General features: G+C 39.9%; 2 protein-coding genes and 1 pseudogene across 7 annotated transcripts in view; 1 reads left to right on the top strand and 2 right to left on the bottom strand.

Moving 5' to 3' along the window:
* The first annotated feature begins 710 nt into the window (after positions 1–710).
* Positions 711–1,130, top strand: Fam237b (family with sequence similarity 237 member B). The gene has a single exon (NM_001399591.1). The coding sequence runs from the start codon at positions 711–713 to the stop codon at positions 1,128–1,130; it is 420 nt and encodes a 139-aa protein (NP_001386520.1).
* A 2,831-nt stretch (positions 1,131–3,961) lies between these two features.
* On the bottom strand, positions 3,962–7,951 carry LOC134486555 (glyceraldehyde-3-phosphate dehydrogenase-like; annotated as a pseudogene).
* Positions 7,952–8,293: 342 nt separating this feature from the next.
* The window catches only part of Cfap69 (cilia and flagella associated protein 69), a 70,890-nt gene continuing 55,902 nt past the window's right edge, over positions 8,294–23,281 (bottom strand). For all 6 annotated transcript variants that reach the window (XM_003749688.6, XM_063286814.1, XM_008762733.4 and 3 more), the window contains 8 exons: positions 21,755–21,836; positions 16,346–16,538; positions 14,350–14,487; positions 13,544–13,620; positions 11,827–12,024; positions 9,566–9,652; positions 9,054–9,158; positions 8,294–8,505 (listed from right to left, as the gene is read on the bottom strand). In XM_003749688.6, coding sequence (XP_003749736.1) covers positions 8,338–8,505; positions 9,054–9,158; positions 9,566–9,652; positions 11,827–12,024; positions 13,544–13,620; positions 14,350–14,487; positions 16,346–16,538; positions 21,755–21,836 — 1,048 coding nt within the window. In that variant the 3' untranslated portion in view covers positions 8,294–8,337. The remainder of the gene's footprint in view (positions 8,506–9,053; positions 9,159–9,565; positions 9,653–11,826; positions 12,025–13,543; positions 13,621–14,349; positions 14,488–16,345; positions 16,539–21,754; positions 21,837–23,281) is intronic.

Below are 23,281 nucleotides of genomic sequence, written 5' to 3'. Positions count from 1 at the left end.
TATGTATAGGAGCATTTAGAGTGTCAGTCTGGATGAACAGCTATGTAGCAATCTAATGGCGATATAATCCTTGGTTTTTAGCCACGTGTTCTAGGTCGAGTTGCTGAGGAACCAACTAGCAGAGAAACTTTGCAGAGAAGTTTGTGGTAACCTTAGTTGAGCCTGTATCATCTCATACTAGCTTGTACCCACCCTATTTTCTTACTCTTTTATGGATACATCTTCATTAATCCTTTTGGACATAGGCAGGAGTCGTATCACTGAGAAGTGTTCTAATCTGTTCAGAAAGGAAGAGGGTATAATTGTTTTTAATGTTTCTGGCAGCTGTAAAAGCCTGTGATGAAATGAACCTAACATCTTACATACAGTAGATTCCAGTGACTCCCAGAGACAGCTGCCTGGCAAATCAGAAACATAACATCCTTTCAAAGGGTGGTCTGAGAATCAGCAGCTCAAAGGAAAACCAGCAAGTACACATTCACGTATATCATAAAACATGTCTTTAATTTTCTAAGTTTACATTGATCAATAAGTATTGAATGCTTTTCTTAAAAACATTCTCGGGGCTGGGGATTTAGCTCAGTGGTAGAGCGCTTGCCTAGGAAGCGCAAGGCCCTGGGTTCGGTCCCCAGCTCCGAAAAAAAGAACCAAAAAAACAAAAAAAAAAAAAAAACAAAAAAACAAAACCATTCTCCTCTTCTCTATGTAGGATGGGCTCTGCTGTGAGAAGATGGCTCTACCTCCCTCTGGGCTGCATCATGCTATTCAATCTCACTGATGCTGACTTGGAATTTCAGAAAGGAGTGCTTGCTGGCATCAGCCCTGGTATCACAGCAGACATAGATCTTCAGTGCTGGAACACTTGCTCTCTGACACTGATAGACCTCAAGGAAATCAAGATAGAGCACAACGTGGATGCATTCTGGAATTTCATGTTGTTCTTGCAAAAATCTCAGCGTCCTGGGCATTACAGTGTATTCTTAAACATAGCCCAAGACTTCTGGGACATGTATATAGACTGCTTGCTTTCAAGGTCTCATGGGATGGGCAGAAGACAGGTGCTATCTTCCAAGTATAATTTTCCTCAGAAAATGGCAGGACGTGATTTGAAGGTGTACTTACGCAAGTAGTGATGCTGTCTTATTAAAAATTTGCTATTTAGTTCCATTATTTCAGGTTTGTCAAATAAGCTAGCAAATTATCATGTCTAGTTTTTTTTTAAAAATATACTTCTTTTCATTTTTACATTATGTAGAAATCATGAGTGCCAGATTATGGGTAACCTTAGAATATACATTGTTACATCATTAAAATCATCTTGTTACCCCTGAGCGGTTCATAAGAAAGCCATATAACTTTGCATCTATTCATATTGTAAGACTTAAATATCGAGCATGTGGTAGCCTTTTAAACAAAGCATTTTCAACTGGGTTGTACAGAAGGGTGGACTGTTACATTGATTTCTCCCAATACTACAAAAATCGATTATAAGACATTTAAGAAGAAAAACAAAAAATACCTCAAGCAAGATGGCAACTGCAAGAATAACCCTGTTAGTATTTGCTAAGTCAAATATTTCCTGCTGTAAATAAAATTATGATTTCCAGTTTCTTAATCTGGTGGCTTTTTTTCTTAGACATATAATTACTTTATTGGTAATGATTGAATTGTTTGCAAATATCTAGATTTGCTAATAGTTTGTTATTCAGAAATGCTTTGCCAAGTTATCTTTGCTTTAAAATGTTACTTCAAATAGTTTTTACTTGTCAGTGGAGTGAAATAATTAATTTTATTAAATATCTGATACCCTAATATTTAAAACTATGCCCCAAGTAATGCCAGTATCTAAAATTGTTATTTAACTTGATGTAATGTTGTTTGCTTTCTGAAATGTGCATTTCAATACTAATCCATCTTATATAGTAAATATTTTTCTATGTATTAAGGACTAAATCATTGTTTTTATGTGTATGGATGTGCTGGTTTGTGTGTGTGTGTTTTCATTTGTGTCTGTGTGTTTGTGTATGTGTGTATGTTTGTGTGCACATTCATGTGTGTGAGTATGTGTGTCCTTCTGTGTGTGAGTTTGCAGATGGTTTCAAGTCACCATGTAGGTTCCAAGGATTGAACATAGGTTCTCTCAGAGAACAACCAGTGATCTTAACCTCTGAGCCATCTCACCAGCCCCTATGTTATAATTTTATTGCCTTAACATTAAAAATGACCAACAAACAAAAACAAAGAATCTACGATTTAGCAATGTGCAGCATGATACAATTTTTGCCTAGGTATTATGTTAGTTCCATATTAAACTTAGTCATTTTTAGGTTACTTACAACTCACACCATATTTCACAAACAGTATGAAGCTTTGAAAATTGTACCAAACAAAAGAATGACACACGAGGAATTGCAACGGTGGGAAGTGATTACAGGAAACTACTAACACACAGTTATGGTTTACATCAGTGACTTTGGTATGTAGATAAGCAGGACTTTTGGGGCTTGGGAGATGGCTCAAGTCAGTAAAGTGCTTGCAGCACAAGCACGAGAGGCTAAGACCAGATACTCAGGCAGATGAGTATGTACCTGCAAGCCCTGTCCTTGGGCTTCCGAGACACCCAGTCTCACAGAACTAGTGAGTTTGAGGTAAGGCACCTTGTCTTACAAAATAAAATGGAGCCTGGTAGAGGGAGTCGTCCAACCTCAGCCTCTTTCCACTCCAGCCCACACTTCTGAGGGATACCGGAAAATTGGTAAGATTTCTACTTTTTAAGGTGAAGATGGACTTGAGAGCAGTTTGAAGATTCTTGTTTTCACAAGAAAAACCACATCAGTTTTTTTTTTTTTTGAAGTCCCCACACTTTTCCATGACAAAGGACCAAGCCCATACATATACAGCCACCAAACTAGACAAGATGGATGAAGCAAAGAAGTGCAGGCTGACAGGAACCAGAAGCAGATCTCTCCTGAGAGACACAGCCAGAATATGGCAAATACAGAGGCGAATGCCAGCAGCAAACCACTGAACTGAGAACGGGACCCCCGTTGAAGGAATCAGAGAAAGAACTGGAAGAGCTGAAGGGGCTCGAGACCCCAAAAGTACAACAATGCCAAGCAACCAGAGCTGCCAGGGACTAAGCCACTACCTAAAGACTATACATGGACTGACCCTGGACTCTGACCCCATAGGTAGCAATGAATATCCTAGTAAGAGCACCAGTGGAAGGGGAAGCCCTGGGTCCTGCTAAGACTGAACACCTAGTGAACTAGATTGTTGGAAACCCAGAAAGGGAATAACATTTGAAATGTAAATAAGAAATACCCAAAGATGGAAAAAAATCTTCTCAATAGAGTTCTCTAATGAATATTAAATGTTTTCAAATATTTTGATTATGATGACACATTCTTCTTTGTACAAAATTAAATATAATAAAACTTATAAACAGCTAAAATAACCGAGTGGTGGTGGCATGTGCCTTTTATTCCAGCACTTGAGAGACAGAGGCAGGTGGATCTCTGTGAGTTTGAGGATAGCCTAGTCTACCGAGATAATTCCATAACCAGGCCTACACACACAGACACACACACACACACACACACACACACACACACACACACACACACACAAGCCTTTCTCAACCCCCACAAAAAAAACAGCAAAAAATAATACTGAGTAAATATGTATCTGATACCTTGACTTGACCTAAGAATAAACCTTGAATTAAGAAGGTATGTATTCTCTAAGTTTGGACCACTCTGAAATTCTCATGAAGTAATACTAGGGCCTACACAACATGAAGGGCAGTAAATGAACGGTGGGTTAAGAAACTTCAGTGTTAAATGAACAAACCTGCTACATTTTCAAATATTATTTGACAAGTGTTATTTTGTGTAACTACATTTTGCTTAATAATATATTAGCTGAGTGGCAAAGAGAATGAAACTGTAGGTCCAATAGATTTTTTTGGGTGCAGTGAACTTTATTGATGGTATTCAAGAGAGAAGGGAGGGCTCCCTTGGCCCCTCCTATTATTATGGGGTCTGGAATGGAATTGTGAGGGAGATGCTCAGTGTTGGGGGCTGATTGGGATGGGGACTCCTCAGCAACTGAGGGCCTCTCTCTTGCTCTCAGTATCCTTGCTGTGCTGGGGTGTGTGGTCCAGGGTTTCTTACTCCTTGTAGGCCATGTAGGCCATGACGTCCACAACCCTGTTGCTGTAGCTGTATTCATTGTCATACCAGGAAATGAGCTTTACAAAGTTGTCATTGAGAGCAATGCCAGCCCCAGCATCAAAGGTGGAAGAGTGGGAGTTGCTGTTGAAGTCGCAGGAGACAACCTGGTCCTCAGTGTAGCCCAGGATGCCCTTTAGTGGGCCCTCAGACCAGACGCCTGCTTCACCACCTTCTTGATGTCATCATACTTGGCAGGTTTCTCCAGGTGGCATGTCAGATCCGCAACGGATACATTGGGGGTAGGAACATAGAAGGCCATGCCAGTGAGTTTCCCGTTCAGCTCTGGGATGACCTTGCCCACAGCCTTGGTAGCACCAGTGGATGCAGGGATGATGTTTTGGGCTGCCCCACGGCCATCATGCCACAACTTTCCACAGGGCCCATCCACAGTCTTCTGAGTGGCAGTGATGGCATGGACTGTGGTCATGAGCCCTTCCATGATGCCAAAGTTGTCATGGATGACCTTGCCAGTGGGGCTAAGCAGCTGGTGGTGCAGGATGCATTGCTGACAATCTTGAGGGAGTTGTCATATTTCTCGTGGTTCATACCCATCACAAACATGGGGGCATCAGCTGAAGAGGCAGAGATGAGGACCCTTTTGGCCCCACCCTTCAAGTGAGCCCCAGCCTTCTCCATGGTGGTGAAGGTGCCAGTAGACTCCCATGACATACTCAGCAGCAGCGTCACATTTGATGTTAGCGGGATCTCGCTCCTGGAAGGTGGTGATAGGCTTCCCGTTGATGACAAGCTTCCCGTTCTCAGCCTTGACTGTGCCATTGAACTTGCCATGGGTAGAGTCATACAGGAACACGTAGACCATGTAGATGAGGTCAATGAAGGGTTCGTTGATGGCAACAATGTCCACTTTGCCAGATGCAGAGCAGAAGGCAGCCCTGGTAACCAGGCACCCAATACATCAAATCCGTTCACACCAACCTTCAGCATCTTGTCTATGAGACAAGACTGACACTGTACAAGAAGATGCGGCTGTCTCTGGAACAGGGAGGAGCAGAGAGCGGTCCAATAGATTTTTAAGTTGAAAATATTTTGCCCCTTGAAGGAGGAGCCTAAGTTACCTCTGGAAATCAGCCAGCACCAGCAAGATGACAAACTTTTGCATAGTAGTAGCACAGTTTTCCTTAAAGATTTTCATAATCTGTCACAAATTATTACAGTTCAATAGTTCATGCCATAAAGCAAGACTATGTAACTTTGGCCTAAAATTTGTCTGAGAAGTTATTAATCATCCATAGTAACTGTAAAAATTGTATTTTGTCAATGATAAACATTTCAGCTTTAATTAATAAAATTAGTGGTTAGCCTTCTAACCTAAACTGATTACAAATGGTCTCTTCATTCTCCTAAATTATATTGTTACACTGTTAAGAGTGATTGGGCAGGAGAAGTAATTCAGTGGGTAAAAGTGCTTTCCACCAAGCCTGACAACCAGAGCTCTAGCTCTAGGACTCGTGTGATTGAGATTCCTACAAATTGTCCTCTTGCCCGTTTGCATGTGAAACACACACACACACACACACACACACACACACACAATCATGTTTTTTTTTAAAATTAAGGACATTTTCTAAAATGAGCATTATTTTAGAATAGTTTGTTGTCAGCATTTTTAATGATTTAGGTATGTTAAAATTTCTCTCAGTAAATTGCCATGCCTTACATTGCTTGGTCCTGGAAACCTGAGATGTGGGAATGAGGGAAGGATGGACGGACAGACAGACAGACAAGCCAGGATGGTGTGGGATGTGTTCTCTACAATGGATGGGAACTCATTTATTATGCACAGCACGAGGAAGAGGGGTCAGTTGGTCTCAGTGGGGAGTGTTTGCACTAGAGCAGTCTCAGGTTGTAATTATCAAGGAGAACAGGAGGGGCTCTCCTTCTCTGAGAAGAAGGGAGGGGGCAATGGAGAGGGAGGACGGGATTGGGGGAGAAGAGGGAGGGAGCTGTCTTGGGACGTAAAATGAATAATGAAAAGGAAGAGAAAGTTACATGGAATGCTTTCTGCACACACTGCCAATATTCGCTGGCATTTTTTCTAATTGGACTACAACAGACTCAAAATCTAGTTCACGGATTTGAGTTTGTGCTGAGTTCATCTAATTTGATGTATAACTGGTGAACTTCTAGAAATCTTAAGGATATGGAGTTATAAAAACAGCTGATTCTGATTTCAAAATACAAGTTTTATTTATCTGATTAGTACATATCTCAGTTTTAAGGCTTGCAAGTTTGTCTCAGCTGACTCATAGAAGAAAATAGACTGTCCATTGCCCAGGCAGGGCCACTCGGATGCCATATCCACTTGGACTCACGAGGAGCAGTTATAGGATAGAGGGAGGAAGAAAAGCCGGGAAGTTTGTGCTGCTGTCAGAGTGGTAGCCTCCCTGGCTCGCTGTGTGACGGCCGGAACTGTATCAGAGAAACAAGCTTGCTAGAGATCCGTCTACTGTGCGTAGAGTTTCTGCTTTGAGCACTATTGCTGCTTTCCACCAGCCTATACTTCTCCATGTAGTAAATACCTGCTAGAAAATAACCTGTCTTATTTTGTCTTCTCTCTTCCTACTGGGTAGCAGAACAGTCTGTAGACCTCAGATGGCGCTGACGGGGATCAGTTTAAATCAATTTGGAGATAGGACCTATATGTAAAACTGATCCTCAACCAAATCACAACAATTTTTCTATAATGTTTTCATTTATACCTTGTAACTTGATCAAAACCCATGGCGGCTTTGAAGCACACGTATTTGAACTACTTTAGCATGCTCTCCCTGCTTAGCATCACTTGTGCAGTACATCTTGTGGGCTGAGTCTTTCCTTTGAGGTCAGGGCATTGCTGCATTTAAGATGTCAAGGGAAACGCTGCCAGAGACAAAGCCTTCATCACTAACTTCGTTACTGAGGTGCTGGTCAAATGGTAAATTAGACACGTTCTTTCCTTGCCTTCGCGGAACTACGAGTCTGACAAAGCTCATAGTCTATAAGATTCATTGCTCTTAGCTGTGGACACAGCAAAGGATTCTGGGTGTCTGAGATTTTAATGTGACATTATTTGGTACCATTTGTATGGACATGTTGCATTCTTCTATCTGCTTACCCACATACTACCTGCCCCTTTCCCATCGGAGAAATAGCATGAGAATTAGTTTCAAACTTGTATTTACTGAATTTAAAATTTTATCTCTTCTATGTCTATGGGAGTTTTGCTTGCACATATGTCTGTGCACCATGTGAGTGTCTGGTGCTTGAGGGGGCCAGAAGAAAGGTCACATCCTCTGGGACTGGAATTATAAGGTTGTGAACTGTTATGTTGGTGCCTCTGGAAGAACAGCCAGTGCATTTAAAGATCTATCTCTCTAGCTGCACTTTGAAAAATTATATGTTTAGAGTAAAACTGTGTATATGCTTGTTTTTATTTTTAGCTTGTGACTGGCCATTGCCTTTACTAATAGAATGCTTTCACCAACATATGTATTGCTTTGGTATTCGTAGATCCTTCTGATAATAGCACCTTGATTCCTGATTCCATTAAGGTATTTTAGATGATGTTGGACTGTTTATGGCTCCAAGAGCAAGGAGTATTCAGATCTCGCTGGCTCTGAGGTAAGGTGCTCTAGAGTAGGCATGTGGGCCTGGCCAAGCAAGGCTCCAACACATAGAGGGGGCGACACCAGTTACTGAGAAAAATATGCCCACACTTTTCCACTGGATAAATATAAGGTAGGGTTGCTGGAAGGAGATCCCTCCTAATCCAGTTTCAGCCCCTTGAGCCAACAGTTGCCACAGTCTAAACTACTCATGATGGGAGATGCAAAGCCCACAGAAATGTCCCTTAGGGTAAAGTATTTGGAGCAATTGATGTAGAGCCAAAAGTCCAAATTGTTAACACATTTACAATTTCAGTTAAGGGACTGATAATCTTTTCAAATAGTGCTGTTTTCTATTAAAAAGTATATTATCCTAACTTTAATTTTTATATTTCACTACAATATTTATTCTAAATGTTTTGCCTTGCATTTGTATATAAATATACATTTAGCTAAAAAGCTCCATGTAGAATTTATTTCAGCAGCAGTGGAACACATCAGATCGGGACGGTCTTTTTAAGGCCATCCAGCGGCTTCACTTTCACCTTCTGCAAGGCTCCTCCTCGAATAGGCAGTTTTTTAAGAGCAATGTCTGTGTCAGCCAGAGGTCCTCCCAGCAATCGAGTAGGAGTGCTTTCCACTGTCACCACCTGGCCCGAAGTTACCTGGAAAGGAAAAGACAAACATCTACAGGTCTTCTCATAAAACCTCTCGATAACAGAAAAACCCATATATCCTATAGTTTGCTTTGTAGAAGACACCAAACAAAAGACACCAATCTGTCTCAAGTATGACATGAGAAAGATAAGGACTCTGGCACCAGGAAAGTGGGCTCAAACTCTTCTATTGCTCGTTAGTTCTGTGGCTGGGGACAGACTGTGTCTGTCCAGTAGAGATCATTGAGAACACTGTGATGTGGCCCTGGCCTATTTCCAGACAAAGGAGAGCTACATTTATCCTAGAGAGGAGATGACACCAATGCACTGAGCAGAGCTGGTGGCAACTTAGGAAACCTGTGAGGCTGGCTCTGCTCCAACAGCACCAGAGGTGGGAATAAAGGAGGGGAAAATGCGTCTTGGAGATAAATATGCCTTACCAATGGGAAATTTGAATAACACAAAGCAAAATATATGAGGCAAAAGTTCCCATAGAAATAACATTTTGACTGCTCACACTTTGTATCTATTAAGAGATGTAGAGAAAATGACCTTACCGTTGTGTTAAGGCCTTTAATAACTGTTTGGTGGAATATTGCATTTTGTGGTCGTTTGCTGTATCTGGAGGATTCTATGGCCTTTTCTTGAAGTCTCTTTGCTTTCTGAAAACATTTAAATTAGAAAGAAAACAGTATTAGTTGCCAGTAAAGCATGGTCGGTGTCCTTGCAGAGAAGGCACATGTGTCCTCCTGTTCCTCTCTCTGCCGGTGACAGAAGTGGAATCCTTCAACAAGATGGTTCAGAATGGAGGGCAGGTCACAGTTCTCTCTGCCTTACTCCCAGCCTTCATGTTCAAATTGTTCAGGAACACGACCCTGGCTTCCTAGTGTTAAGTCATTGTTTCCTTTGTAAACTGTGCTTTCAGTGGAGTCTAAGAGACAGGCAAGGCTCTAACAGTAGAAATATCCTACAGAACAGTAGCAGAGAAGTGGAAATAAATATTCAGCCTCTAGAATACTCTGTCCTTATGATTGGCTGGCTGTTGTGTATACTGCTTTGAAAATCTTACCTTTAATGTTTTAGCATTTGATGTTCTAGCCAAGAAGTTTTCCCATGACTTGTGAGCCTGATCTCTCTGCTTATGTGTAGCTTGTATCTGAAAGAAATAGGAAAAACTAAGAGTTTCAGTTCCCATGAAACACACCAAAGGGCACAGAAGTTTCTATTTTAAAGGGAGTGCCTCCCTTTTGCTAAAGGAAAATTGGAGGCTGGCTGAAATAGAAATTAGAATATATAACAATTAAAAACAAACAAATCAAATATTGTTGGGCATTCTGCTAGAAGCCTTTAATCTGAGCACTCTGGAAGCCCAGGGAGGCAGAAATATTTCACTTATAGGCTAGCCTGCTCTAATCTATGAAGTGAGTTCCAGGACAACTTGGAACTTGTTTCAAACCTTGTTTCAAAAAATATATCTTAAAATTTAAAAAGTTATTCATATTGTAGTTTAAGTTTGAACTACTTTCCATAGAATGTAAAGCAAACTACTCAAAAGAGTTTAATATTAATCATTCTCACCAAAAACAGCACACTTTATCTAGTTCTTGTTTGTGAATATTCTATAGTCTGGAGAAAACTAAATGCAGGATTTAAAGACAGAAATCACAGGTGAAAATAAAGAGACCCTTCTGGGCAGTGATCCTAAGTTTAGGAAAAATTTTACTGGTAAAACAACTTTTAATCTATGACTGCAACAAGGTAGCGATTTTGTGAGACCACTAAATTTGATGTGATACTGTGGTCTATTAGGGTGAGTATTAACCAACAACTCTATTTCTTAATAGACTTTCCACCAAATGTATAATCAGAGGATGCATACCACTGAGGTGTGTGTGTGTGTGTGTGTGTGTGTGTGTGTATCATAAATACAAACATACAATTCTATTATAAATATAATATTCTTAGAAATACTTAAGAAAATGTAATTGAACAACTGCTTCAAAGGCTGGGACAGAGGTATGACAATAGATGTATAATTAAATGGCAAAGGTTCTGGGGTTCAAAAGAGCTAATGGCCATGAGGCAGCATGAGCTCCATGATTTCTTCCTGGTTCTGAGCAGATCATTGGCTTACAGTAGTACCCATGTCATAAAAACTTTGTGCAAGCAAAACATTGGAATCTATTAGCCAGGCTGGCATTCACAGGTGAATGGACACAGATCCTAAGCTGTGAAATCAAACATTCAATAGTGTATGTGGGAAGATTAGGCAACAGGCAACACTGGAGATCACTTCAAGGAGCTACAGTGCTTAACTGTAGTCACAGAGAACCAAAACAAAGTGGTGATGTCTCTGTCTACGGATAACACTGTTTAAATGCCTCTTAGTCAGTAAAACATGGACACACAAATTATGCCATAGTTTCTCACCTGCATAAAGTTCTAGGAAACAGGTTATTTTCCTGACTGACTTTCTCTGTTTAGCTAAAGTCAGACCAGTTTTCCTAGGCCTGTAGAAAATCAGCACTCATCAGTGTTTTGGTGTTGAGATGAGAATGAAGCTTATGGATGAATATCCCTATAGCTGGAAAAACACTAGAGGTCTGTGATAGAATGAGGTGCGAAGGAAAGACAACTATATTTCTCCTACGGAGTTGTGCACTCCTTACCGATAAACTGCCAGACATATTTAAAGTATATATTTAAACAGGTTACAACTTTTGGAACCCTGTTAGATATTTCAAAGAATAGATATGCCTCAACTATCTCTTTACCTTGTAAAATATGAGAGTACAAAAATCAAATTACACAACCAGTAAACTGCTTGTTGTGCAAGAACATGGACCTGAGCTCTCATCCCCAGAACCTACATTAAAAGTCCAGCGGTGGCTCAGTGGAGGGGAGAAAGAGACAGGAGGATCTCTGGAACTCTCTAGCCAGTTAGTTGTACTGACTCGTGAGGTCTGGGAAAAACTCTATGCAGAGTGATTGAGGAAGAGACCCAACATCCACTTCTGGATTCCATATGTATATACACATCTCCATGCACATAAATGTATCAACGTGCGTATACCACATGTACACAAAAAGAACACAGAAATTAAATTATAATGCTCAAAGCAACATTGAAATAATTACTGAATTTTAAACCCCTAGCTTCATAGTTTCTTTTAAATTGCACAAAGGCATTGAAAATAACATAGAGATAAAACCGATTCAATGTTGAAATATTTACAAATAGGACAAATCTATTTTATAGATAACTTCATCTAGTCTATACATTGAAATTAACAATGTGTGCTTCAAAGGCTTGTTGGCACCCTTGCTTACTTTTGCATATACTCTTTGTTCATTTTGCACATCCTGGAGTGCTTGGTTTTCGATCATCTCACTTTGCAAGGAAGCAACCATCTTTCCAATATTCTCTGTTGCTGCTATAATAGAGTGCAAGGATTTTTCATCTACAGTGACTAGTCTTAACTTTTCCAACTTTATTTCTTCAGACACTTCAGTCCATATTTCTCCAATCTGTCATGGCAAAGTTTAAGTTGAGAAAGTTAGACTAAACAGAAGTGATCTTTCTTACACATTTCCCTATGTGGTGGCCATCCTGTCAATGCAGAAGCATTTCCTAACTTACTTCTTGGGAGTAATTAGACATTCTGAGAATGGGCACCAGCTACATCTGAAGATTCTGGTTAATAGTTTTCCCCTTTCATAGCTGCAGACGCTGCTATTCAAGTTTGGCTTTCTGAAGTACTCATGCTGTTCCTACCTACAGCACCCAGCACCCATGTATGTCATGCTGAACCTGGAACAAAGAGAGGGCCATGCTGGGAGTCTGGGACATGTGATCCCCAGAAAAGGGATCCTGGTCTTCACCTACTAGTAAAGGCATGTAAGTGAGTCTCAAGGGTATATTTTGTTTGTTTTTTATAATTGTTATTTTATTTATTTACATTTTAGTCGTGCCCCTCCTATTGGTCCCCCCTCCTTGAATCTCAAGTTTTCAACTCTACAGTTCCATTACGCCAAAATCTCCATCTCACATTCTGAAAGGAAGGTACTAGAGTACACTGAGTACTAGAGAAAGTTGCATCATTTAAAACAGGAATTCAACTTGATTTTTTTATTTGAAAAAAGACTTCTTCATTCCCAATATCCAAATATTAACAGAAATAAAATATTTACTTCAGAGGGTTTTCCTGAGACTTTAAAGACATTCTTTACTAAGTTCACTTAGCAGACAACTAAGCACCTTAATCACTTTTAGGTGAAATTTGATTGATGACATAGAGAAATGATAACGAATACTTTGGTAAATATTAACACTTCAATAAACAACAACCTGCTTTACTCCAGCTCTACTGCTTCCCAAATAGTAAAGATTCTATTTTTAAAATCGTGTTAGGCTTCAGAATTGACTCTAACATTCATCTTCTCGTACAAGCTAGCAATTGGACTGACTGAGACGTTCATAATGCATATACTGGATTTATCCAGTCTATTCCCAGTCCCTCTTCTCCAATTCCTCTACCACCCCTCCCCCATTTCCCCCCCTCAATGTCATGTGTTCTCTTTTAGAACAAGCAGCCATCTAGGGACTCCACCTAGTACTGTCAGTATGCACATGGGTGTATGGTCCTCTACCTGAGCACCAATAACCTATCAGGGGAACAACCCTAAAAAAACAGACTCACCCTCTTCTAGCACCTATCAAATGCCAATAGCTCCTTAGTTAGGATGGGGTTTCCTGCCCAGCTCCCTGGTCCATGGTGGGACTTTGGTTTTCTTGTGTGCCAATGTCAGTTTAGATGCACAACCGTGCTGCACTATGACTTGTAAGGCATGTGGCTCTATCACTGTTGCATAAAATCTTTCCTCATGAAAGAACCCCAGAGAGTGGTATGTCTCCTTAATCACAACATGAAACACATTGAGGATACTAGAGTAATACTAGTGCAAATAGTTCCAGTCATGGACACATCTTTTATTTCCTAATTTATTTTTAAAATAATAAATTTTGATTTATTAAAATGGTACTTACTTTAAAATCAAGATATCTATGTATTATACAGAGGGTGACAAAATCTTCAGCAGATAAGCCTGGTAAGTTTTCAAAATCTATCAAAATTTGTACAGAGAGAATTATTTTAACAGGAGCAAATAATTTCAAGAATCCCTCCCCCCACAGAAACAAATTCGACCACAGACTCCTGCCAGAAAACCTCTGCCAGGTTATCCTTATACAGTCATTACTAGACAAATCATTTGCTTTGAACTGTGGTCAAGAGAGTGTACTATCAGAAGCTAAAGAGCAGACAAGAACCTTTCCCTTAACAGGAAGCAAAAAGTTGAAAGATTGAGATAATTCTGCCTCACTGGGAAAGGATGTGCCTAATTTGGCGGAGACTTGATGTACCAGAAAGATGGGATCCCCAGGGCGCCTCTACCTTCTCCGAGGAGAAGGGGACTGGGGATGAAGGGAGGGTCTCAGTGAGGGGCAAATGGGGGTCAGTACTTGGGATGTAAGTAAATAAATAAATATAAATAAATAAATAAATAATGAGATAATTCCGAAGGCTATCACTTAGCCTAAACATCTGAATTAACTGCATGTGGTCCTGCTAAACACTGAAATTGCCTGGAAAGCTGAAAAGAATTTCACTTGGGGATCCACATTCCAAAATTCTAACTTCCGATTGGCGTGATGACCTGGGCATGGAGGTCATGAGGGGACGTGCATTTATCCTACACAGGGACTTTATTCATGTGTGTCAAGGGGACACTAGAAAAGCAAGTGCAGCAATACTCATCACATACAAACTCTTGTCAATGTCAGGGCTTTCTTACCTAGTTTATCCAACACAGCATAAATTTTTGCTCTGATATTTTCAGCAACATCCATAACCGCAATGGATGGGCAGTTAGCAGGAAGGGGCACGATCTTTTGTTCTTCTTGAAAACTAGTAAATAGAGGTCTCTTTGTATCTAAGCATGGGGTGTTATGAAACAGAAGGACGAGGTAAAGACCACAGTGAACATTTGAGATTGTATTCTCCAGATAAAATGGATCAATATGCAAATATATGTTTAAAAATTAAAGCTAAAATACAGTGCATTGCTATTTTTTTCTTTTTAGAGTTCTGGGAATCGATCCCAGGACTGGTAAGCAAGCAATCTATCACCAAGCTCCCTGCTACACTGCCAGCCAGCTCATGGCTACTATATTGAAAGCATAAGCAGTAAATGTTTCCCATTCTGTGGCAAAATTTATGGCTTTCATTTTTCTTATTTATGTAAGATTTTTTAAAAAAATAAGGCTATATAGGGCATAACAGAACATGCGTTTAATCCCAGTACTCGTGAGGCAGAAATAAGAGAATCTCTGGGAGTTTGAGGCCAGCCTGTTCTACATAGAGTTCCAGGAGAACAGGGACTACATAGGGGACCCTATCTCAAAAGGAACAGAACAGCTATAGCTTTAATTCTTTTAAAGGTTTATTTTGTTTATGTGTGTGTGTCTCTCTGTGTATTCATCTGGGTGCCAGCAGAGGCCAGAAGAGGGCGCTGGCTTCCAGAACCTGGAGGTACAGGCAGTTGTGATCTATCTGACCTGGGTGCTGAGATTCAAACTCAGGTCCTCTGAATGAGCAGCAAGTGCTCTTAACTGCGGAACCTTCTTTCCAGCCTTTCCTAAAGGTGAAAACTTAGTGTAGAACCCTTGTCAAGCATAAAGTTCTTCAGACAGGATAATGTTAGGTCAATGGTTATGTGATAATTTTGATTGGTCTCTATAAATTATGCTATAAAGAGAAAAGCTATCTCATGATGTTTTAATTTAAAACTCTGATAGCAAAAATGAGACAGAAATAACCTAAAGTGGTAGCATTTTATTCAATATAGATATTACTAACAGTTTTGCTAAAAACACAATTTGAATGTGAAAGAAGATGTAACACAGTATCATAGGTTCTAGAATTCAATTACTCATTCTGACATCATCATCTGAATCTATCTTTAGAACATGGCAGCTAAGACTGATGAACATTTGACTTATTTTTACTAAAAAGAAACCTCTTTTGTGTAAAAAGAAAATTATATAAATACCAGCGCACAAAGTACTGTAAGGTTTGTTGTGAAATACTACTTCATCTGTCAAATTCTATTGCTAAGTGAAGCATCATAAGCGAACGTAGTTATAAAAGCAAGAAATCCAAATAAAATTATTTAGGAAATTTCATTAATTTTTGAGTTAAAGAATATAGGTAAATGCCACCTTTTAAAATAAACCCAAATTCACTACTAATTTACTTAATTTTCTTCTAATTATTCACGCCTTACTTATTAGAGAAGGGGGCAATAGGCCAGAGGACAACCTATATGGCTCCCTGGGTACTGTCCACTGTTTTTGCTTATTTGTTTGCTTCCTTTTTTTTGTTTTTGTTTTTGTTTTTTTTTTTTTTTGTAATTGGCCCTGGGATACTCTGTTCTATCTCGGGGCTGGATGGAGGGTGGGTGTGGGGGGAGGCAGGGTGAGTGGAGGGAAGGTAAGGTACAGTCCTAGCTCTAGGGAGGAGACTCATCTCTAGGATTCACTGTCAAGCCAGCAGAACCAAGTTTGTTTTGTGTGTTTCGTTTTGTTGTTCTGGGGTGTAACTCCAGTCCTGTAAGCTTTTACTGACCGTACTATCCCCTCGCACGCCAGGTACTCACCAGTTATGATTAAAATGTCTTTAGCATCTTGTTGGAAAAACCTTATAAAATGGGTAAGCATCCTCACATTCACATGCTGTGAAACTCTAGATAAATCTCAATTGTTTCTACCAGAAGTTGTGACCATACTCACCAACGATCTTGCCATTCTTGTCACGTTTTACTCCTAGCTCTTTTTCCTCTTTTCTCCACAGTTTAATCAAAAGACTAGCAGCAGTCAGGTCTTTCTTCCCGCGCCAAGCATTGACATGAGCAGAAGTTTTGGGATTATCACAAAATTCAACCATTATTCCAAGAATCAGATTACAGAATTTTTTTTGGTTCAACTTTGCAAAGAAATAGAAAGTGACAAAAAGAGTTAATACTGAGAATGAAAGAGACACTTGGATTATCAGCCAGTGCCTTCTGAGCAGTCTGACTGTAACAAGCAAGCCATTAGTGAGCATTCATGAGTATGAATTAACACTAAAACTTAAAACAATAGATTGAATATAATTCTTAAGTAGTGATAAACATACTTCAAAGTAAATATGTATTCACTTGGTGGAAATGGAAGGAGATTTCAAAAACTGAGAGAATATTCATATTTATTTTAAATGGAGCAGTTATCAGATTCCTGTGAATACAGGATCTTTTCCATTTACATCCTTTATTAAGGTTTGAGATGATTATTATCAGGTACACTCTGTTATCAAGAGAATAACTGATAGAACTGTGACAGTCAAATAGGAAAACATGTAAATTTATACTTTTTCAGCAACTGTGGAGGACCTTTTAAGAATTCAAGCGAATTTCTCTTATCACCAAGAATACACATTTTAAATCCAAAATACAAAATTTAGATACAGAAAATCCTAACTTTGAAGCCTTAGAGTGGAACATTTAAGCAGGACCCGTAGAAGCTAGTGCACTCTAAAGCCCCAGGCTGGAATAGGGCGCCTTGTGTAAGGGAGGGAGCGCATACAGTCTAGGTGATGTGAGGGACACAGGAGGTACAAAGGGTGGAGCAGGAGGGGGTAGTGAAAAGGCCTGATGATGGGGCAGAGAGGATGGCTAACCAAAACAGAGGATGTGTGAAAAAGGCATATAAACTCTTGCGACTTTGTAAGCCAATCAAAACCATGTTAAGAGGCTGGCTAGAATGCTCAGTAGTTAAGGACAATCGTTCTTGCAGATGATCCAGGTTTGATTTCAGCATCCACATGGTGACCACAGCCCTCCAAAGCTCCCATTCCAAGGGATCCAGTGGCCACTTCAGAGCTTTGTGGGTACCAGGCATGCACATGGCACGCACATACTTCCGGGCAAACACATATACATAAAATACATCTGCAAGAACATTAAAACTATGTTTTTAAAAAGTTGGGATGAAGATACCTGAACGGCTGGATAACACTGACCCTAAAAACCACTGTTTATTAAATACAAGTCCAAGTGCCAGGTGAACTCCTTACGAGTTGTTGCCTAGCAAGGCCCCAGGGATCTCACAACAATACAGGCTCCTGAAATTCTTTTTTGTTTGCTCACCAGAACCAGATGATAAGTTCCTATTTCCTAAAAAAATTATACTTTGGTTGCAAGATGTAGAGAAATCAAGCTAGAACTGAGCTGGAACTTTCCACACTGCTGGCTAACTTTTATAGTGCCAGAAGCTGCTATGCAGGATGCTGGGGGGAAAAACATCAGCAGTCTTACCCAGCTATAAACCAACCCTACAAACCACGATGCTAACCTGCCAGGCAAGATCTAAATACAGTGCAACAGTAGTACAGCTTTTCTGGGTTAACCAGCCACATTCAGGTTAAATGTGCAGCACTGTCCACAGAAGAATGGGTAATACTGGGAACCTGCATGCCAATCCATGGCTGAGGATGTCACAGGCCTTAGAAGTTACTTAGCACTGTGGTTTAGCTAAAGTGCCATGGTGTCAAACTAAATCCTAAACATTGATCTTTATATCTATATGTAAATGCTCTCACTCTTAATCAAGAATCTGCTGTTTGCAATCAACAGTGCTGAATGCAGATATCCATAGCTGCTCAGAATGCTAAGAATAACTGATGGTTACATGTTCATCTCTAAACTAGATTTTTATGTCATTCCCTCTATGGCTCAGGGAGCATCAAGGAAGAAAGCAGAGGGATTGATTATAAGAGATGGAACAAGGGAAGGAGGGCTTCAAAATACTAGCTTCAGAACATAACACAGCCATTGCAAACTGTTTGACCTCACAGTAGCTATTTTGCCTGCACTAGACCTCTACAAAACTGAGCTTGTCAACAAGACCAGAGAGGTACCTACAGAGCCCTACCCTTCCATGACAAACTATTGGTTACTTATGAATTCTGGGAAGGTGTCTCAGGATTTTATCATTGTGAAGAGACACCATGACCAAAGCAACATCTCTCATAAAGGAAAACATTTAATTGGGGCTGGCTTACAGTTTTAGAGGTTCAGTCCATTATCATCATTGTAGAAAGCATGGCAGTTGCAGGGAGACATAGTGATAGAGGAGCCAAGAGTTGTACAACTTGGTTCACAGGCAGCAAAAGGAGACTTTCTCACTGGCCAGACGAGCATATATGACCTTAAAGCCCACCTCCACAGTAACACACTTTCTCCACAAGGCCATATCTACTCCAACAAGGCCACAGCTCCTAATAGTGCCATTCCCTATGGACCAAGCATTCAAACACATGAGTCTACGGGGGCCAAGCCTATTCGAACCATCACAGAAGGTAAGGCATTATTTTCAGTTGTGTATTCGCTCTTGAGTCTGCTAGGCTTCCATGGAGAGTTCTAAACCTATGGCAGTAGAGATAGCTCAGGTTAAAACCAAACAAATCAAAGGGCACAAATGTGGAAAAGAGATTGATAGGAAGGAGGGAGGATGACAGGATGGAATGGAGGCAAGAGAGAGTGAGGGATGGGAGTAAAGCGGTTTCACTATATACCTGCATGAAATTGTCAAAAAATAAACCTAACTAATAAAAACCACAGTAATGGGTTCCACGTAGTGAATTTCCTATATAAAGCATTCTCTGTGCATAACTCCTCTGGCACAGAAACCATAAAGCCTTTGGTTTGAATTGCAAACATGGTCAGTTTCCGCGATGGTTATTTTGGTTGTCAACTTGACTGCTTCTGGGATTAACTAAAATACAAATAAGAGGACACACATTGAAAGATGTTTTTTCTTAATTAAATATTTGAAGTGGGAAGATTCACTTCTAATCTGTTTCTTTGATGTGAGAAGATACACAGATACACCTTTAATCCAGATTGTTTGAGATGGAAAAAAAATCCATCTTTAATCTGGGCCACATTTTCTGCTAAAAGCTTATATAACAGACGTGGAAGAAGGAAGTTTGCTCTTCTTGCCTGCTTGCTCCTGCTAGCAAGTCCATTCCTTTACTCGCATTAAAGCCTGCATCTTCAGGATTCTGGTGGATACTGAAGACCGGCTGACACGTCAAGGCTCATGGTCTGAACAACTGCTGGATTCTTCCACGAGTAAGCAGCCATTGATAGACTAGAAGACCAGCCTGTAAGGCATTCTAATAAATCCTTTATATCTACACTTACATATTTATGTCTATATGTGGATATAGATATCCATATGTATGGATATAGATACATGTATATGGATATAAATATATAAATTCATTCTAAAAGTTGTTACTATAGAGCAGTGTTTCTCAACATGCGGGTCATGATCCCTTGTGGGGATGGTGAATGACTCACATAGACCACCTCAGTCCACCAGAAAACACAGATATTTACATTATGATTCATAACAATAGCAAGATTACAGTTATGAAGTAGCAATGAAAATAATTTTGTTTGGTGGTCACTATGACATGAACTATATCCAAGGGTCATAGCATTTGGAAGGATGAGAACCACTGCTCCAGCAAAACATGACTAACACAAATATCCTATATGAAAGACATTCCTTGCGATGGGTTTTGTGAATTATAGTAAACTGAAAGCCAGGTGAGGTGGTACATGCTTTTAATTCCAGTACTCAGGATGTAGAAGCCGGTGGAACTCTGTGAGTTCAAGTCCAGTCTGATCTTTTACTCTTTTTACAAAGCAAGTTACAGGACAGCTTGGGCTACGAGAGAGAGAGAGAGAGAGACAGACAGACACAGACAGAAAGACAGAGAGAGACAGAGAGAGACAGAAAGGGAAATGGAGAGAAACAGAGAGAGAGAGACGAAAGAGAGAGAAAGAGAGAAAGAGAGAGGAAGAGAGAGAGACTGCAACACACAGTAAGTAATCCATAATATTTAACCCTTGTTAGCAGTGTTATTGTATATTGAATAAATATTTTAGCAGAACTGTGTTGAAACAGAACCTTAAATCAAATGAGTGGTTTTGTTGTTCTTTACTTCACTGGAGAAAGAAACAAATGTTAAGAGTTGAAATTGCTGCAACAACATTCTAAGCATTTCCTGACTAAGTCCACACTATGCTCTACTTAGTGACCTACATAGCACACACATTACAATAATGTATACTGGCAGAACAGGTCAATGAATTGATATTCACATAGATATAACATTTGTGTACATATTCACTGAATGCTCACTCATTTAGCCTCCTTACACCAGGATGAGAAGATGCTGTTATCTGGTTTTATAGATGAAAACATTATGAATATAGTAATGTACAAATTCTCTTGCAAGGATATGATAAGACACTGATAATTTTGGTATATTTATCAAATCAAAGTGGGCTTATTATTCTGTTAATAAAATAGTGTGGAAATTATATTGGCATGGCTATGCCTCTGCATGAGACTTGCAAATTTCATTGAAAATGAATCATGACTTCCCTCTACAGTACTGACTACAGTCCCAATTCACATCAATGGAACTGAGGCCTGTTCTCCACAGCTGCAAGGTGGTGGCTCCTTCTTCACACCCGACATGCTGATGTCCTCACACTACCTCTGGACTGCAGACAATTCCTTAAAGGGTCATCTTTTTCTAATGTTACCCATATCTTGGGTAAAGCTGGAAGTTTTTGAGGGTTGACAGAGATTTGATAGAACACAGACTGTAGCTTTGTCATAAGTGATTTCATGGCAGGTAGATAAGAGTAGAAGGAAAACATCCGTTTAGGAGCAGTGACCCATGTAAACTGACTCCTTAACTGGAGGAATGTTCAGAACTCCTGACATGCTAGTATTTGGGGACTCTCTGGGAGGGATTTTATTTAAACCAATATATCTGGCTGGGCATGGCCCACACCTTTAATTTCAGCAGTCAGAAGGCAGAGGTAGGACGATCTCTGTCAGTTCCAGGCCAGCTGATTTAGATAGTGAGTTCCAGGACAGCCATGACCACATAGAGAGACCATGTTCCAAAACAAAGCAGAACCACCCAAACTCCAAACAAACACAAAACCCATCACTATATCTGAACATGATTTGAGGCACCTTTAGTCACAACATCCTGTTTTTTGGTACTTAGTTTGGAAAAGGTTAGCATGGACACCTTTATCTTCTGTGTTAGTGTGCTTTGATATTACTTACTGCCAGAATATCCAAAAGGAGAAAAATCCCTTCCTTTTCAAGAAAATAATCTTCAGAAGAATAACACCCCAAAATACAGCACCTTCAATTAAAAGAAAGCCAATCATTAAACCAGCAACTGTTGTTAGAGTTAACTTGTAGACCTTCCTTCCTATCACAGCATCATTAGGCAACACTTTTACTTTATTTCTCAAAACCAAGTAGTTAATTTGTTTTCACTTTAAAATAGAAACTCTGAAGAAGCTTTATAAATGTGGTTCAATTGTAATGTTTTCAAGATTTTATGTGTAGTGTGTGTGTGTGTGTGTGTGTGACACACACTACACACACACACACACACCCCTGAGGAGACTAGAGGTTGGTGGCAGGTGCCTTGCAAGTGGAGTTACAGGGACTCCTCACCAAGGATTCTTGAAGAACTCTATTGGTCTATTGCCTGTAATAACTGTTTCTTCAAATTCATCTGTTTACCATCTCTTCCACGGTTTGGTGCAGTTGAATTATCTGATGAATCTTGATTGCATTCATCCTTGCACGTGACGTGTGCTACAGTGCCTACTTTTCAAGTCCATGTGGACTGCGTGGAGTGAAGGACTGGAACTGCTTCCAGGGCTACTTTCACTGTTTTTCTCAGTAGTTTCCTTAGTAAGCAGACAGCGCTATTATTGGCAATAGTAGTGGTGATGATAGTCATTATACCAGTTATCTGTTTCTTCCCAGCCTTTAAGCCGGCTAGGGTCAGCGTCCTCTGTTCTTTGGTTAAACATGGCTTTCTTTTTAAAATAAGAGACCAGTTGGCTTGGGCAAGTCTGTGGGGGATTGATTATATTTATTATATTATCTGTGGTGAGAAGACCCATCCACTGTGGGTGGCACCATTCCATGGGCTATCTATGTCACCCTATCCTTATCTCAGCACAAGCATTTACTCTTTGCTCTTAACTGTGGATGTAAGGTGACTAGCCACTTCAAACTCCTGACAGCTTGACCTGTCCAGTGTGGACTGGAACCTGGAATTATGAGCAAATATAAACCCTGTCTTCGCTAAGTTACTTTTGTCAGGTCATCCTATCACTGAAATAGAGAAGAAGCCAAGACAGAGATTTAGCTTGCTTTTATTTCCAGGTTATAACTTTTCAACCTTTGAACTGGGCCAGATTCTACAATAAATATTCTTCTCTATATAGCACATATTAATTTTCTTTCTCTGGGGAACTCTGACAACATTTAATCCATCTAAGTTATCAATAAAAGCTAAGAAGGAAAAGGTACAAGAAAAATAATTATTATACCAAATGTCCAGGTATGTTTAAAACTCATAATTACTTAAACAACACAGAATTATCGAACATTTAGGTGATTGTCACTGGAACAGAGCTCGGTGCCTAGGAGCCAAAGCAGAAGGATCATCCTGCATAAGCAATGGTGACGCTTCTGTTTTCCCAGACGGCACCAAAGTGCAATGGAATTAATCACAATAAGCAATTAACTTTTCAGATGAGTGGTTTTTCTACTTGAGTGATGGAC

Source organism: Rattus norvegicus, chromosome 4, assembly GCF_036323735.1.
Source record: "Rattus norvegicus strain BN/NHsdMcwi chromosome 4, GRCr8, whole genome shotgun sequence".
NCBI lineage: Eukaryota > Metazoa > Chordata > Mammalia > Rodentia > Muridae > Rattus > Rattus norvegicus.
The sequence above is the reverse complement of the archived record's forward strand: the minus strand, read 5'-3'. Positions and strand labels throughout refer to the sequence as shown.